The 17,195-nt window shown below is 42.2% G+C and overlaps 1 protein-coding gene across 2 annotated transcripts in view; it reads right to left on the bottom strand.

The window, feature by feature from the left end:
- LOC126525152 (uncharacterized) overlaps window positions 1–17,195 on the bottom strand; it is a 109,161-nt gene that overhangs the window by 85,632 nt on the left and 6,334 nt on the right. The window contains exon 2 of one of the 2 annotated variants that reach the window (XM_050173208.2): window positions 2,223–2,347. The exons of the other annotated variant lie outside the window; for it this stretch is intronic. Within the exon in view, the coding sequence (XP_050029165.2) occupies window positions 2,223–2,235 (13 nt within the window). The 5' untranslated portion in view covers window positions 2,236–2,347. The remainder of the gene's footprint in view (window positions 1–2,222; window positions 2,348–17,195) is intronic. 2 annotated transcript variants of the gene reach the window in all.

Below are 17,195 nucleotides of genomic sequence, written 5' to 3'. Positions count from 1 at the left end.
GACATTTAGCGTGTCCGCTATTCCGGCAAACAGGAGCGGTTTGTGCGGATTACCGGATGGTCAGGGGCGTAAACGTGAGCGGCCAGATTGGTGGCGCTGGGATACGCTGTCGGTATTCTGAAGTTCTTTGTCTCAGCTTCTGCCTCCCGACACTCCAGCAGAATGTGGTGGGCGGCCAGCCTTTCACCACATCTACCATAGGTAGCATATCGTCTACCACATATAAGGGTTTAACCTACCAGTCGGCAAGTAATTGCGTGTGCCGTACGTATGCCGCATTGGGAGACGGCAAAAGAGGACATCACTTCGTCGTGATTTCTGTTGATGGCCACGTGCCCAAGTGTGGCTTAATTAGATGGAGCTTGTTAGAAGTCTTGGCGCATTACAAGCGTTGCCACAAGCAGTTTTTTTTTTTTTCAGGGATGAAAGGCTTCAAGTCTATCGCGGGGACTATATTCCGTTCTATACATAGCAGTCAACCCTATGGAAGCTACGCAAGAAGTTCGGTCAAGTAAAGTTACCATTCCGCGCCTTCCGTCTATGCTTCGCGCGCGCCAACCAGCGTTCGCTCGCGCGAGCATGCACGTGACGGTCCTCGCGACGGGTTGAAAAAAAAAAAACAAAACAGAAAAGAGCATCAAAAATAAAAAGGTTCTAAAACAACGCATTAGCAGCCGTACACCACAGTCTGTGTTTGATTCTAAGGATTAAAACTTCTTTCATGCGATTACTGATCCTCTATAAAAGATAGCTGCGCACAAGTGCGGTCAAAAACCATCGAACTGTATCCCAGGGCGAACGAAGCCACTGCAAGATGTCCATCTAGCGACAGCGTTCACTGCTGTGTATGGAACGGAGTATAGCTATGGAAGAACTACAACCTTTCGTTGCTACGGGTGTGGCGATTTACTCAAGCATAGTACCCTCGATGCCTTAAAATAACTGTTTCTCCATCTAAACTAATTTGCTGTTTCTCTTCAGCGACCATCTATCTCTTCAGCGACCATCTAATTCACGACGTCTACGCGAGGAAAATGTGTATCGGGTGAAACAGACGACCCGACCGAGCGCCTCAAAACGTGCTGCCTAAATCACCGTACGCCGATTGCAATACCCGTCGCGCCATCTGCGCGGAAGGCGAGAAACGAAACCGGAGCGACCGCGGCCTCGGCGAATGGAGGGCAGGTTTTCTAACAATCTCGGAGGCCTATACTTTGCAGCCGCCTTTTTTTTTCTTTTTTTTTTTTCGATGGCATGGGAAAGAAGGAACGCTTGTCCACAGAGTTTTCGGGACACGTTAGGGATCTGTTCAACCATACTAAGATTGCTTCAGAACATTATTTACGATGTCGCTCTACTTGCTTCGTTCTCGACCGAAATGTTGCAAGGAATCGTAAGGAACGCCGTAATAAGCAGATAAACAGATCAACAGACTGTGTATCAATAACCACGTCGTATCGTGAAAAAAGATCGAGAAGCGCGTTCGTTTTCTTTCCCCGAGTTTGAACATCTCCAGCATGTCTTTTATCAAGTCTAACAAAAATGCTTCACCTTCTGATCAGGTTTGGACGTTTTAAAAGTGAAGTAACATACGTGAAGTAACATAGAAGTGAAGTAACATAATTCCGCGACAGCCGCAATAGAGCTCGCTTAGTTATCCAGAATGATATAACTAGACGTATGTTGTACTAGCTAGTGCATTTTCCATGTGAGATGATTAAGAAGGAACGGCGGCATTAAAATTAAGCAAGCCTACTGCAGTTAAAACTGGCATAAAAAAGGCAAGGACATCAGTGCACCAGTGAAATGTGGCATCTAAGAATGTTTTGTAAAATAGGCGAGTCAACGAAACATTGGTGAAAAGGCCACAGGACACACAAAATCTGCAGCATCAACTAGCTTTACAAAATAAATGTAATAAACGAGCATGGAAGTTCTAACACTTGCTGCTGCATTAATTAGTCTTTCTCTTCCTCTGTGTATGTCTGTGTGTTACAACTGCTTTAGCATAGCGAAACAAAAGCTCACAGTACAGCTGCAAAGTTCAAAGAAACACAAGCCTACACATATTTCAAGAAATCACCACAAAGGAAAAACTAAAGTTCGATTTAATGTTGACAGCAACGTGACGAGGAATGATACCAATGAACTGAAGCTTCGTTGCTGATGAGTCATGTAAAAACTTGCCCTTATGCACATGAATGGAATGAATTCCCACTTACATGAGCTGTACATCACGTCCGTTTAAACTGCCAGTATCTTGATGTTGGCTACGGTTAATAAGTTTGTGCAAAGCCATTAGAAAAGTCCACACTCTGGTTCTGCTATCAGTTCCACATGTCGCAATCTGTTGATCACAGAAACACCAGCATGTAACGCGCTTGTTACCAAAAGACAAAGCAGTCAGAAAGCACATACAGATCTTTACACAAAAAGGAAACTTTAAACAGAAGCAAGACCTATGTGAATACAGTGCCGACAAATGCTCTTAAGTATAATTCTGCTTTATCATAAATGTTCACCAAGCCAAAAGGTGCACAAAGAACACACTTAATGGCTAAAGGGAACCTGCAGAGGACACACACAGCCGTAAGATAACGAAGGATAAACCAACCTGATAAGTGCAATTCAGATCAGCGTCTCAGGTGATATGGACACAACGGCTATACTGAATGCTCAGCGTTGTGCAGGTCTTGCAGGTAAAAGGAAGAGTGACCGCAACTAATATGTAACAATTCTCTTTGTTGCCTTCACAATCAGCAGCCTGCAATTTCTATCACCAAAAGATATATGTGTGGGGATTGTCCACGAGTGCTCATGCTTTCAAGTGGACATCCCACAGCAGTGATGATACAAAGGATAGAAAGCCTGCAGACTAAAGACAAGAGAAGCAAAAAAGCAATTTAGTGTCTACAGATTGAGAAAGAAAGCTAATGAGACGGTAGAAAACTATCAACTCAGACTATTAGATAATAGAACTATAGAGGAAAGATGACATAACACTGAATAGCATTCGCCTACTGGTTCTAACCGAAACCTTTGCATACGTAGCTTCCTGTGTTCAAAGTGAGTGCACCAAAGTGGTTCAGCAAAAAGCCAAATGTATTCCCAGAACAACCAACAATTGGCGGAAGAACTACCACGGCAAGCATTTGCAGGGGACACAGCGCTCATACGTCATAGAAAAAGGCTTGTAAGCTGACAAAGAGAAAGCTTGTTAAAACTCCCTGTGGTCAAGACACTATCCCCGAGAGGCTTAGTCCTAGAAGTCACACATACTGAGGAAGCTTCTGCGTACTCCACAGGCCCCTAATCAACACAACACACACTTATCTGATATATGCGGCTAGGAAAATGCATCTGGGCACTGCTGATATCCCCTTTAGTCACGGCTTACACACGTAAATGTGTTTTGTTTTTGCTGGTTCTGTCGACTAACGGCAAGAAGAAAACCCCTAACCTTAAGCTACAGGTGAAGTGAACCCTCTGCATACTCAAAGTGGCCTTAATTAGGTTCAGCTCACCGACTAAGTATGCAGGAACACTGTGCCAAAGCACTGCCGTGTTTGTCGTGAGGTTTGACCTGCCGCATTCTGTTGGCAATGGCGAAAGAATCGCTTTTCCTTTAGTGCAATACTTGGAGCCAACAAATAACTTGTTCACAAGCTTTAGGCCGGTCATTAAATTCTGTTAATGAAAAAACATCACATGAATGACGGCAGATTAGTTCAATATTCAATTGCTACATAATTATCAAGACTCGCAGAAAATGCACAAAGCATCCTCTCACCACCTTAACTTTCTTTCGGTGGAATCTCCAGCACCTTTATAAAATTTGGTAACTTTTGACATGCTTATCGACACACTGTCAAATTTAGTTGCTGAAGAGGGTAGATAAGCAGTAATATCTGCTATTTCACACCTGCCAAGCTGCGACATTTAAAATTTGCAAGTACCCTAGGAGGGGGAGGAGGTAGGTAATATGGAAGGCGTTCTTAAGAGCGTTGGCCTGAGTACACACCTTTTCTACCATATGTATGCGCTTTATTACTGATTTAACTTCGGACACAGCGCACAAAGCAGCAGCAAACTTGTAACAGGAGAGACTGACAAGTAACACATTGTATTTAGCTCCCAGCGAGTTTTTCAGCAACGTTGCTGTTGCTGATTTCCCCTGCTTCATGGACTACACTGAATAAACTTGCTGAAGGCAAGTACCGAACTAGTATGCGGTGTCCTGCAGTGCCTCAAGGAGGCGGCTCAAGTACCACATCATTCGTTTTTGCATGCATTTTTTTTTTGTTAAGTCTCCCGTCACCCCATCCATGAACACCTTTAAAATTTATTTACCAAACGGAACATAATTTTCGGAAAACATGATGCAACATTCGTAATATAACAAAAGCTTTATGGAAAAATCGGGAGAGCTGGCAGGTATACTATTTCATTATTCCTCAACAATCGTATTTCACAAGGGAAGCAAGTGCAGATCCTGCATTGTTAAGTGTGTCATACTGCAAACATTTTAATTTGTGAACTTTAAATTTTGCCTCTCCTGGTCAAATACTAAACAGGAACTAATGCAGACTTAATGCGTCCACTATACACAGACAAAAATTTTAATCCAGAAGGGGAGGGTCTACACGCCATTTTGAAATTTTCAGACTTGTTAAAATATGCACCTTTAATTAAACTACGTGAAAAAGATTGCGTCTAACACCTGCACTGCTGACTACCAACTATGAGACGGGCTCCCAGAGTGATTGTTATAGCAGGTGCTACAGAAGCTGCCCAATGCATTCACCTTGGCTTGGCCTTGTTAAGTAAAATTTTCATGTCTAGTGTCGCCCAAATTGGAGATGTACAAGGACTCACTTGTAAAGGAAGAAAGAAAGGCTTAGATATTCCAAATTAAGGGCACCTGACTAGGTTTGGGAATTATAAATAGAAAAGTGTGGAGTGTGGTTGGCATAGATCACAGGCTGACCAGGCTGACTGTGAAGCGATTCCTGCAAAAACCATGTGATGACAAATGCAAAAGAAACAGTGGAAACTGGCTTGTGCCAATCGGCAGGTACTCGGCAAATTATTTTCAAATTGCAAACAACCGAAACACTGTTTAATGTTTCAATTTCTCATCCGTTGTGCTCGACTGCCAATACCTATATTGAGTGGCCATCTGGTATAAAGTTCACAAGCCATGGCTGCATGTTTATGTCGTCCGTTTCTATAGGCTGTTGGTTGCAGCCTCACGACGAGCTCACAAGAAAGAACCAGATAGAGCAGTTTGATAGAATATGTAAGTAAGGGTATGAACACACTATCAAAACAGTGGCCTGCTGCCTGCCATTCGCAGGTTGCTGCTTCTTGGCAATTTCGCCCCAACAGAGCTTGGGGATGTGCTCTTGGGTGATCACTTTCAGTGATATTATTGCTTTTGCCGTGATGTAGTGTATGGCACCTTGTATGATTCGAGCGGTTTTGCCCAACCAGCCAATCAGCACACACTGAAAGAAAGGTCTCTGAAAGTGACTGTTCGAAAATACATCCCTAGGTTTCTCTGCTGCCAAGCAAACTCTGCAGGATCTCGCTCCATTGAAAGGCGAGTTGTTCGTTGCGTGCACAAGCAGCCTCGAGATTGCTCGAGACCTCGACTCCCGAGACGTGGCATTTTACAGACAAAATGAATATAAACATGGCCAGTGCATTACTGCCTGCCACGTGACGGTGCTGACAGGCAGCAGTACGCTGGCCGCTAGTGTCCTACCTATAAGAAGTAAGAGATATGGTGACTGTTTTGAACATGGTACAGTTCAAATGAATGTTGACGAAGTACCAACAATAGAGGGCCGGAATCTGCACTTGGAAAAAGTAATGAAATAGCCAAATCACCATCAGATACCCTAATGCTCTACATGAGGGAGCTGGTTCTCAGTTTGTAGGAGCTAATTTCCTTTTTGTACCCTGTTCTCATGCACCTGCCCATATGCAATGTTGCCCCGTTCACCAGGTTCAGTCCCTTCATCCAATAACCCCTCCCCCCCTCCCCGTTGCACACAAGCAGGAACCAAGTAAACGAAAATGTAAAAATGCATTCATTACAAAGGTTCAACGGCTTTTTTACAGTTCTGACGTTTGAACAGTTCCTGTAACTATTAGTACGAGTATGCATCAAACCAACGTTTACATGTTACAAGCATACAAGGGCTTCTCCACATTGCTCCTACTGCAGAACATTTATCAAATGTCTACCAATTCAGCTGGTGGGTTAAGCACCAGATGGTCACAGGTTAAAAAAGAAATGCGTAGCACAGGTAATTTTGGGGGAAGGAGTAAGCAAAGGGGAAGGAGTAAATGTAAAATGAAAACTAGGTGGTCTTTTGCAAAGAACAGACCTTACCTGCCTATATTTGTGCCACCATCTATATTGAAGTATACAGCACAATATGACCTCCACATCACCTCATCTAGGAAACCTTAGTGTCATGAGTTCTATCACATGTATTTCCAGTGTTCCTTTCACACCTAGATCTATTTCTTACATTAGTTTTTTTTTTTAACTGAATACCTTATACCTTTTATTCTTGAACTAATATAACTTAAATTCATTACACTTCTTTAGTGTGCTGATTGCTCTATTAAGCAAGTCAACGTCAGAAGTGACAGCAAGGCTTCGGGTAGTCGGGTGTCCTTGGTGTTGCACATCAATGCACATTTGATGAAACATGAGAAAAAGCTACTGCGGACATTCATGCAATTTACCTCGACAAGATAACCTTGGAAGCAGCAGCAACTGTTGCAGAAGAACTTGTTACTGAATTAATGCAAACTTACAGCTGCCCGCAGAAATGTACAAGCACTGACAGGGCAATAGCTATCACAGATTATCATGACAATGATAATTTAAGTTTGTTACAGGAAGAAAGTAAATGCATAAATATATTTAGTTTAAAAACACATGGTACGTCTCACATAGTGAATTTAGTAATGAAGAAATATTTGAACGTAACACGCCATTCAACAACTATTGATTTGACCGTGTTAATAGATGGGGAGGAGGAGCTCCAATCACTGTTTCGTATTACCTGCACATAAATGTTGTACCTACCACGGGTTCCTTGGAAATTATTTGTGTGTGCATGTGCATCAATCACAACAATATTATTACATGCTGCTGCTATTGGTTGGCCCGTTTCTTCTGCGTCATTCTGTGCCGATTCCCGACACACTGAATCAAATTATTGGAAGGTCCCTGCAAGTGCCTGTACTTTTACTGGGTGATTTTAACTTTCCAAGTGTTCAGTGGACTTCTACGGGCACAATCGTATGCCATTACTCTCAGGAATCCCCTGAATTCGTAAACTTTTGCCATGATTTTCATTTGTCACAAATTATAACTGAACCAACACAAACGTCTTAAACAAGCACAAATATACTTGACCTCATTCTAACTACTTCCCCCGATAAGGTTCGTGACATGCTTCTCACACAGATTAAGTGATCATTGTTTCATCTACTTTACATTCAGGATGAATTTCATCACCCTGTACTTCAATCGAAGCTCATTAAAAGTCCCCTCACCAGGCCCCATAGCAAATTTTGGTCATACGCTGCAAGCTGTTACATGTCCTCTAGGGAGCGTTCTGCCGTAAGAATTTTGCAAATTGGCTCATTTATAGCCAAGATAGAAATATTTCAGTGCCGTGGACCCATGATTTCAGCAGGCAGGTTTCACTACCAAACAAGCCGCTCTCTCCACTTGCCCCATCTAGCTTCCGCAAGCCAAATTTCTTCCCTGCGTTCTCCCATGACGGACCTTAAGGATCGCGTAAAAAATACGTCATGGGCACCTTTCACTTTTTTTTTCTCCTGACTCTTTTTTTAAAGATGCTATGCACTTTCACTGACACGAGTCTTGCGTAAGCTGTTGTCTCGTTCACGCAGCGCACAATTTTGCACGCTGCACACAAGGACACGTGACTAGCGGTATATTCAGTGCTACACGAATACTGAGGCAGAACAAGCGGAACGAGCATAATCACATGCTGGAACATGGTAGAAAATGGCATAGTTTCGGTACCTGCAAACGCGACCGCACGACAGTGGAACAAGCAGACGAAGCAGAAGTACATCTCTCTTGCTTCGGTGCGAAGTAAAATAAAAAAACACCCAGGCATTCCGTATGGGTGTTTTATTATTTCTCTAAACTTCCATTCGTCAATTCAAGCAACCGATCACACAAATAACAGATTGTGCCTTGAATAATTCTCAAAGTTGCATGTAACCATGAGCGACGTCACACTGCGGACCCGAGTACATAGGCGCAGGGATGCGAGTACGTCACCGTCCAGCTCGGAGCGCAGTGGCCGCGAGAAGGGAAAATGGCGTTCGGATTGAAATTTCAGACCTTTCCGCAGCGCGTAGCGATGTAAACATTGGTCAAACATGCTATTCAAACATGCTAAACATGCTATTTCATGTAAACATTGGTCGCCATGGTTTACGTCTTCTTTAAACCACTTGTTAAAGAGGAAGAAGCGTGTATTCTGGAAAGCTAAACAGTAACGAACCCAGTCAATGGTGCACTTTTTGTGAATGTGCTGCTGAATACAAGGCGGCAGCTGAAAAGGCCAAGGAAATTTTTTATCACGACATCCTTCCTTCAATACTTGTAACAAACAAAAAAATTTTGGAATGTCACAGGTGTTTATCAGAAGAAAGCAAAAATCTTTAACTGATTGTAATGGCGTAGCCATTTCAAGTGCCGAGTGTTGCTCTGTGCTGAATGATGTAATTTCCCAATCTTTTTCAACTTCGGCTGTTTCCTTTCCCAGCACTAATGAGTATAGCTTACCCCATTGTGGATCCCTTTATTTATTGACTGTGCTGGTGTGCAGAAACTCATCCGTGGCCGGAAATCCTCCCCGTTTTGTAGAGTGGATGATATCACTCCGAAGTTTTTAAAAAGCACCAACATTTCTTCGTCATTCCTTTCATCAAAAGTTTTCCCAATCCTTAGAATCTTGATCCTTACCACGTGGTTGGAAGGTGGTACTGCTTTTACAGTCTGGTAAAGCACAGTCTCCCTTAAATTACAGATCAATATCCCTCTCCCCAGTGTGCTTTGTAAACTCTTAGAACACATAATTTATTCCCACCTGCTTGCCTTTTTGGATATAAAGTCATTCTTCTCGGCCTATTAACACGCTTTCCGTAAGCATGTGTCTTGTGAAACATAACTTGTTTCTTTTACATATGAACTTTTCGCAGCACTGGACAAAGGACTAATTATTGAACGTATATTTCTGGACTGAGTCTAAAGCTTTTGATTTCATTTTTCACCAGTTACTCCGCTTTAAGCTAAGTAAATTAAACACTGACTACAATATACTAGCATGGATTACAGATTTCCTCGCTAATAGAACTCAGTTTGTTACTGCTAACAATTGCGATTCTTCAGATTCTCCTGTAACTTCTGGTGTGCCTTAGGGCACAGTCTTAAGCCTTCTTTTGTTTTTATTTACATAAATGACCCGCCTAATATTATTTTACCTTAAATTATTTGCAGATTTATTTACAGAAATATTTTCACTAATACTGACAGTATTCTTCTGCAACAAGATCTTAATGTAGCTTCCTCCTGGTGCACTAAAAGGAACATGCAACTTCACGCTAGCAAATGCAAAGTAATGCAAGTTTCCCACAAGATGAATTGCACTAGTGTTTCCGAATATCTTGTTAACGGCAGTGTTTTAGAAAATGTTCCATGCAATAAATATATTGCCCTTAAATTGACCTCTAACTTTTCATGGCAGACTCATGTCAATTACATAAACAATGCCAATCACACACGTGGCTATCTAAAAGGTAGTTTTCCTCCCCTCCAAAACTCTTTCATTATAAAACCCTTGTTTGTTCAAATCTCGAATATACCAGTACTGTGTGGGATCCTGGCACTGATAATGTTATTCATACTTTAGAATCTGTTCAAAATTGCAGCGCATGTTTCATTCTTTCAGAGTATGCACACATATCCAGAGTGTCGTCTATGAAAACAGCTTTAGGCCTTCCACCTCTTTGTTCACGCAGGCGGCTGTCTCATTCTGTTCATTAAACCTATCACAATGTGCAATTAAGATATGATCTTCTTTTGAAGCCATCCTACTCATCAAACAGATTTGATCACCAACACAAACGACTTTTTCCTTTCTCGCATACAAAGTTCTTTTATTATTCTTTTATTCCAATTACCTCGAATGACTGGAACCATCTGCTCACATCTGTTGCCCAACTGACTGATGTAATTGCATTTAAAGCTGCAGTTGAATCACCTTTACTCTTAGTAGCTGCATTATTTTGTTCTTGTTCACTGTTTACAATTCCCCCCCCCACTCCATCTTGTAATGCCTTCCAGGCCTTGAAGGTATTAAAATAAATAAATATATGCAACAAGACACAGCAGAACATAGATTATATTGGTTTCCTTTCACATAGCTTCAACTTACTTTTGTTCTTAGAAACCTGGCTTTTAGTAGGTAAAGGCCAACTGTTCTTTGAAAACTACAATGACCTAGGGCATCATCTAAGAAAAAGGGTGGAATGACCCTCTACATAAAGTGATCACCGAAGCATGAACTGGTCTCCCAATTTTCAATTACAAATGGTTGTATAAAATGTCTCTAGGGGTGCTTCCCCCTTTTCCCATAGAAAATGAGCACAGCTCATCAGGTGTTTCCTTGCAGAACATACAGAAGACGAGCTTAACTTGTCCATAAATGTTTGGCCTCTCGTAAGTGTGTTCAACTGTGTTTGTAGGAAACAGCCCCAGATGGCATAAAAGGTCCACCGAATATAAATTCACCGAGAAGAGGCTTTATTTTTATATTGTTGCACCAACTAAGTTCCACTTCAAAAAGGCGACCCCCGTGGGAAGTGCTAGTAAATCATAGTATAGTACCCATAGAAAAAGCAAATGTGCTTTCCAAAACTTCACTGGCCAAATGATGTTGAAATGGCGTCAAAACAACTCCTGCGAATCATGAGTTCTGTATCTCAGCCCTGATGACAGTGAAGATGATAGAGCTGTGGTGCATGTAGACTGTGCAGAACACTTCCTAGACTACCTGCCGCAATGAAGGGAATGAGGAAGCCAACAAGAAAATGTGTCGTCTGCACAAAAACAAAGCACCGCAAGAAATAAACAAGAACATGGTGGCCTGCCTTGTGCCCGGAACTTGTGTGAAATACAATGTTTACACGTGTGCTACACATCAAAATACCTGCTTGGATTGAGATGGCAGCAGTTCTTTCGTTCAAAAAAAAAAAAAAAAAAAGAAAAGAAATTTCAATAATTATGGGGTTTAATGTGCCAAAACCACTTTCTGATTATGAGGCACGCCGTAGTGGAGGACTCCGGAAATTTCGACCACCTGGGATTTTTTAATGTGCACCTAAATTTAAGTACACGAGTTTTTTCGCATATCGCCCCCATCGAAATGCGGCTGCCGCGGCCGGGATTCGATCCCGCGACCTCGTGCTCAGCAGCCCAACACCATAACCAAAAAGAACTTTTGTTTTTCTGTGAACAATACTTCATTTGCAATTCTGTTAGGAAATCTTTTCTAATGGGTGATGTAAATGATGTAAGGAAGAGGACCTTAGTGTTGAAGCAATGAACGACAATCTTGTGGGCATCATTAAGGAGTGTGCAATAGAAGTCGGTGGTAACTCCGTTAGACAGGATACCAGTAAGCTATCGCAGGAGACGTAAGATCTGATCAAGAAACACCAATGTATGAAAGCCTCTAACCCTACAGCTAGAATAGAACTGGCAGAACTTTCGAAGTTAATCAACAAGCATAAGACAGCTGACATAAGGAAGTATAATATGGATAGAATTGAACATGCTCTCAGGAATGGAGGAAGCCTAAAAGCAGTGAATAAGAAAATAGGAATTGGCAAGAATCAGATGTATGCATTAAGAGACAAAGCCGGCAATATCATTACTAATATGGATGAGATAGTTCAAGTGGCTGAGGAGTTCTATATAGAGATTTATACAGTACCAGTGGCACCCACGACGATAATGGAAGGGAGAATAGTCTAGAGGAATTCGAAATCCCACAGGTAACACCGGAAGAAGTAAAGAAAGCCTTGGAAGCTATGCAAAGGGGGAAGGCAGCTGGGGAGGATCAGGTAACAGCCGATTTGTTGAAGGATGGTGGGCAGATTGTTCTAGAGAAACTGGCCACCCTGTATACGCAATGCCTCATGACTTCGAGCGTACCGGAATCTTGGAAAAACGCTAACATAATCCTAATACATAAGAAAGGGGACGCCAAAGACTTGAAAAATATAGACCCATCAGTTTACTGTCCGTTGCCTACAAAGTATTTACTAAGGTAATTGCAAATAGAATCGGGAACACCTTAGACTTCCGTCAACCAAAGGACCAGGCAGGATTCCGTAAAGGCTACTCAACAATAGACCATATTCACACTATCAATCAGGTGATAGAAAAATGTGCGGAATATAACCAACCTTTATATATAGCTTTCATTGATTACGAGAAAGCGTTTGATTCAGTCGAAACCTCAGCAGTCATGGAGGCATTGCGGAATCAGGGTGTAGACGAGCGGTATGTAAAAATACTGAAAGATATCTATAGCGGCTCCACAGCCACCGTAGTCCTCCATAAAGAAAGCAACAAAATCCCAATAAAGAAAGGCGTCAGGCAGGGCGATACGATCTCTCCGATGCTATTCACAGCGTGCTTACAGGAGATATTTAGAGACCTGGATTGGGAAGAATTGGGGATAAGAGTTAATGGAGAATACCTTAGTAACTTGTGATTCGCTGATGATATTGCCTTGCTTAGTAACTCAGGGGAGCAACTGCAATGCATGCTCACTGATCTGGAGAGGCAAAGCCGAAGAGTGGGTCTAAAAATTAATCTGCAGAAAACTAAAGTAATGTCTAACAGTCTCGGAAGGGAACAGCAGTTTACAATAGGTAGTGAGGCACTGAAAGAGGTAAGGGAATACATCTACTTAGGATAGGTAGTGACTGCGTATCCGGATCATGAGACTGAAATTATCAGAAGAATAAGAATGGGCTGGGGTGCGTTTGGCAGGCATTCTCAGATCATGAACAGCACGTTGCCATTATCCCTCAAGAGAAAAGTTTATAACAGCTGTGTCTTACCAGTACTCACGTACGGGGCAGAAACCTGGAGGCTTACGAAAAGGGTTCTGCTGAAATTGAGGACGACGCAACGAGCTATGGAAAGAAGAATGATAGGTGTAACGTTAAGGGATGAGAAAAGAGCAGATTGGGTGAGGGAACAAACGCGAGTTAATGATATCTTAGTTAAAATCAAGAAAAAGAAATGGGCATGGGCAGGACACGTAATGAGGAGGGAAGATAACCGATAGTCATTAAGAGTTACGGAATGGATTCCAAAGGAAGGAAAGCGTAGCAGAGGGCGGCAGAAAGTTAGGTGGGCGGATGAGATTAAGAACTTTGCAGGGACAACATGGCCACAATTAGTACATGACTGGGGTAGTTGGAGAAGTATGAAAGAGGCCTTTGCCCTGCAGTGGGCATAACCAGGCTGATGATGATGATGATGTAAATGCTTCCATATCGAAGCACGCATGGTCAAGGCAATTGCCAATGTCTTCAAATTCGACTGCTCGTAAACACGTAATCTCTAAAGCAACCTGACTGATAGCACAAACTGCAACTCCACTTGATGCAAGTTTCTAAATATGCACTCATCACAATGTGTTGCTGGATTTCTAGCTATAGGAATAAGTGATCATCTGTTAATTTCCTGCACCCTTCCTTATTCCCTTCATGGTCATATTTTTAGCACTTTGTCTATGACTGCCACATCATCCCCGTGTCTTATGTGTGCTAAAAACCTAAAATGGAATACCAACATGTGCAAACTTACATTTCTCCTAGTCATGAAGTTAATGAAACAGTGATAGCTCACTACATCAATGTGCAAACACGGGAAATATTCTGCCATCTTGCTATTCAAACTGGAAACACAGATAAAAAACACTAACTTAGCTTATAACCTATCCCACTGTGAACTTAGGAAACATTACAATGAAGCTCTCCACGAGTGTTTGAGAAATGCAAAACAGAAAAATTTGAAAACCAAGGGTAACGCCTTACTGAAGAAAACAAAGGATAATAATTTGTACTATGCCTGCGCAAAGACATGTGGCATATCATTTATGTGTGCCCAGATTTAAAAAGTGCAAATGAGGAAGAGATAATTAATCATCACCCTGTATTGGTACTACCAGTTCTGCAGAAAGTGTTAAGCCTTTTAATGTTCTAACCGTTATTGTGCACTCCATTTCACTGTTTATACGCATTGCCTTTCTCTAATCTGTGACATCTAAAAATGTTACTTAAGTTCACTAAACAAGCTCTGTCACCGAGTCACAGTGGGCTAGCATGATCGCCATGTTGCATCACACACCATTTTTATTTCAATGAACAAGAAGAAGGGGAAGCGGGGGGCCTGACTTCGCTTAATCACAACCACATGAAGCCAAGGAAAGCATAGGAGAAGTTATTTGTAGTTTTAATTGAAGTGCAGGAAAAGAAACGTTAAAGGAAAAATGAAAGGGGACAAAGAAAAAAAAGAAACAAAAAAAAAACTTGCCACCAATGGGAGCCGAACCCACAGCCTCCACATTACATGTGTGTTGCACTACCAATCATGCTGCCGCAGCAGTTGTTCCCCTCTCCACATCTTGGGTGTTTAAAGGGACACTAAAGTGAAAAATGATTTCTTCTGCATCAGTAAATTACCTTTCTACAACACCAAAAACACCACTGTTACAACGATAAGACGTTTGGTAAGCTAGAAAAAGCGCAAGAACGAAATACGGGTGGCGACGCCTACTTATGTTCCCGCACCTGGGGGCTGTGACGTCGTGGATCTTTATGGCATTTTCTAGGGCCTACTAATTATATATAGCGGTACAGATTGACTACATTGCGTTCCAAAGGAACCAAATATTAAGCATGGCAAGTTTCGGGAACCTTTACTCAGCCAACGCGGCGCAAATGTAAAAACATACTTTGGAATCCTTCACGTCACGCTGACGTACAGGCGCTGGAGTTTTGTCGCGAAATTCAAATACTGATACTTGGACCTTCATTTTCTCATCTAATAATCAACTACTGTATTTTTTTTATATGACTGCCCGCAGGATTCTGAAACAATGCTTCATTAGTCTAAACTGATTTATTGTTTTGCTTTAGTGTCCCTTTAAGTGTGTGCACAAGATCTAACCCGGGAGGTGTTAGCGAGTGCCACTCAAGGCCATGGCAGCAAATGGGGAACATCTTTTAGAGCTATGGTTCACATAGTATGTGAACTTCAGGAGCCTGCCCCCAAGCAGTTTTTCGTCGACTTTCGTTTTCCCTTAAAGCTTATCATTCCTACTTTTCAATTAAAACTATAAATAACTTCCCCTGGGTTTCCTTGGCTTCATTATATGTTGGCTATTTTATTGGCAGCATTCGACGCCCCTCCCGGGGCAGAGCACCCCTTGACCACTCACTTAGGTGATAAATGCTGAAAGGTATTAGCACGGAAAAAGGCATTGCTGCAAAATACCGGCCCAGCATTGAAGCACAGAGCTCTTTTGGCTTGGTTACATGCAGAACACTGAAGTGAAAAGCTCAAAATACTTTGATGACTATGGTATTATGTTTCCCTTTATTTAAGAAACTAATGACTGCTACCTACCACAAAGCTAACAGTGTCAAAATTAAGAGTGTACAGTAACTGCCGCCAGTAAGTCAGTGTTATGATGTCCAGCATCTAGCCACTGATTTGTCAAACATGATCCTCATGTAATACTCCATTTTCACTTTTCTTTTGTAAAAGAGAATCTAGGCAGTGAAGTGACACAATTCATTTGTGATGAAAATGATTTTTTCATAGTGCCATCAGAAACACACTGAAATAACACCTCAGGCAGAGATTTGTGTAATTACTAAGCGATATCCATGCAATTATATGCCTAAAACCAGGTGTATACTATGATACAATACGAGCACTTAAGATACCTTCCTTTTATATTGCTGACTGATCTTCACCCTGCTTCTAGTTTTGTGGTACCACAGTTTGTGAAGTTACCAACAGATCACAACAACAACTCCCTCAAGTGCTACACTCCCAACTTGCTGCGACTACTTCTTTTGTTTAGAATCACGCAAAATGCCTTTCTGAATTTGCTTGAAACCCAAAGGAATGGCACAACTGAAATGATATTGGCAAACAGACAGTGCAACGATCACATATCGTGCACTCTGCTTGTGCAGTCACTGATCTTATCACAGTGCTAGGACTACATTGCAAGGCCAAATGCTTCTGTACATAGTCACAAAATGCTTACCAGTATTTATGAGTTTGCTACAACCTCCCAACAGTTTCCAAAAAATATGCACGTTATGGCGCTGTTGCGGTTAGGGTGGCATTCAGGGCATAGAATCCACCGAGCCCATCGACTACGACATCAAGCTGTAGAAAATAAAGTAAAAGGGTTTATTTAGCTTAGTTACACGGCTCCAGTGCAAAAGCCCACTCCATGCAGGAACAAGTTAAAGTCTCAGTTCACATCAGGACCCTCTGTCTTCACTCTCGAAAAGTATCTGCTTTTATACCCGTCGTCTTCCCTAGGTGAGTCGATTACGGAATCTGAAGACTGTCCAGCAGCAAATCACCATTGTCGACTCCGTTGAAATACCACGCCCATGTTAACCATAACCCGCAGTAGCTCCGCCTCGAGGAAACTGATTTGCAATTTGTGAAAGAAAGAAATCATCCGGCGACACCTGGTTCGTTCGTCGTTGCCCACCCCGTTCTCTGCTCAGTAAGGTGGTTGAAGCACGGGCTGAGGGCCTTTTGTGGAATCCTGCAACAGCCGGTTTACATGCTGTCTTTCTTCTTTGCTCAGTCGGCCAGGGAAAGGGATGAGGTCTTTTCGTGGAACTATGAAACGGCCAGTTTGCACGCTGTCTTGACGGCTGGATAAGTGCAGAGGGATGGGTGGCGATTTGACTCGTCTAATTAACTGCGCTTTTCCATTCTTTGTCGTGGTTCCCTTTCGTTCATCCTTTTCTGCGGTTTGCAAGTAATGGTGGGGTGAGCGCTTTTA

This window comes from Dermacentor andersoni, chromosome 3 (genome assembly GCF_023375885.2).
Source record: "Dermacentor andersoni chromosome 3, qqDerAnde1_hic_scaffold, whole genome shotgun sequence".
NCBI lineage: Eukaryota > Metazoa > Arthropoda > Arachnida > Ixodida > Ixodidae > Dermacentor > Dermacentor andersoni.
This window is presented reverse-complemented; position numbering and strand designations above follow the sequence as displayed.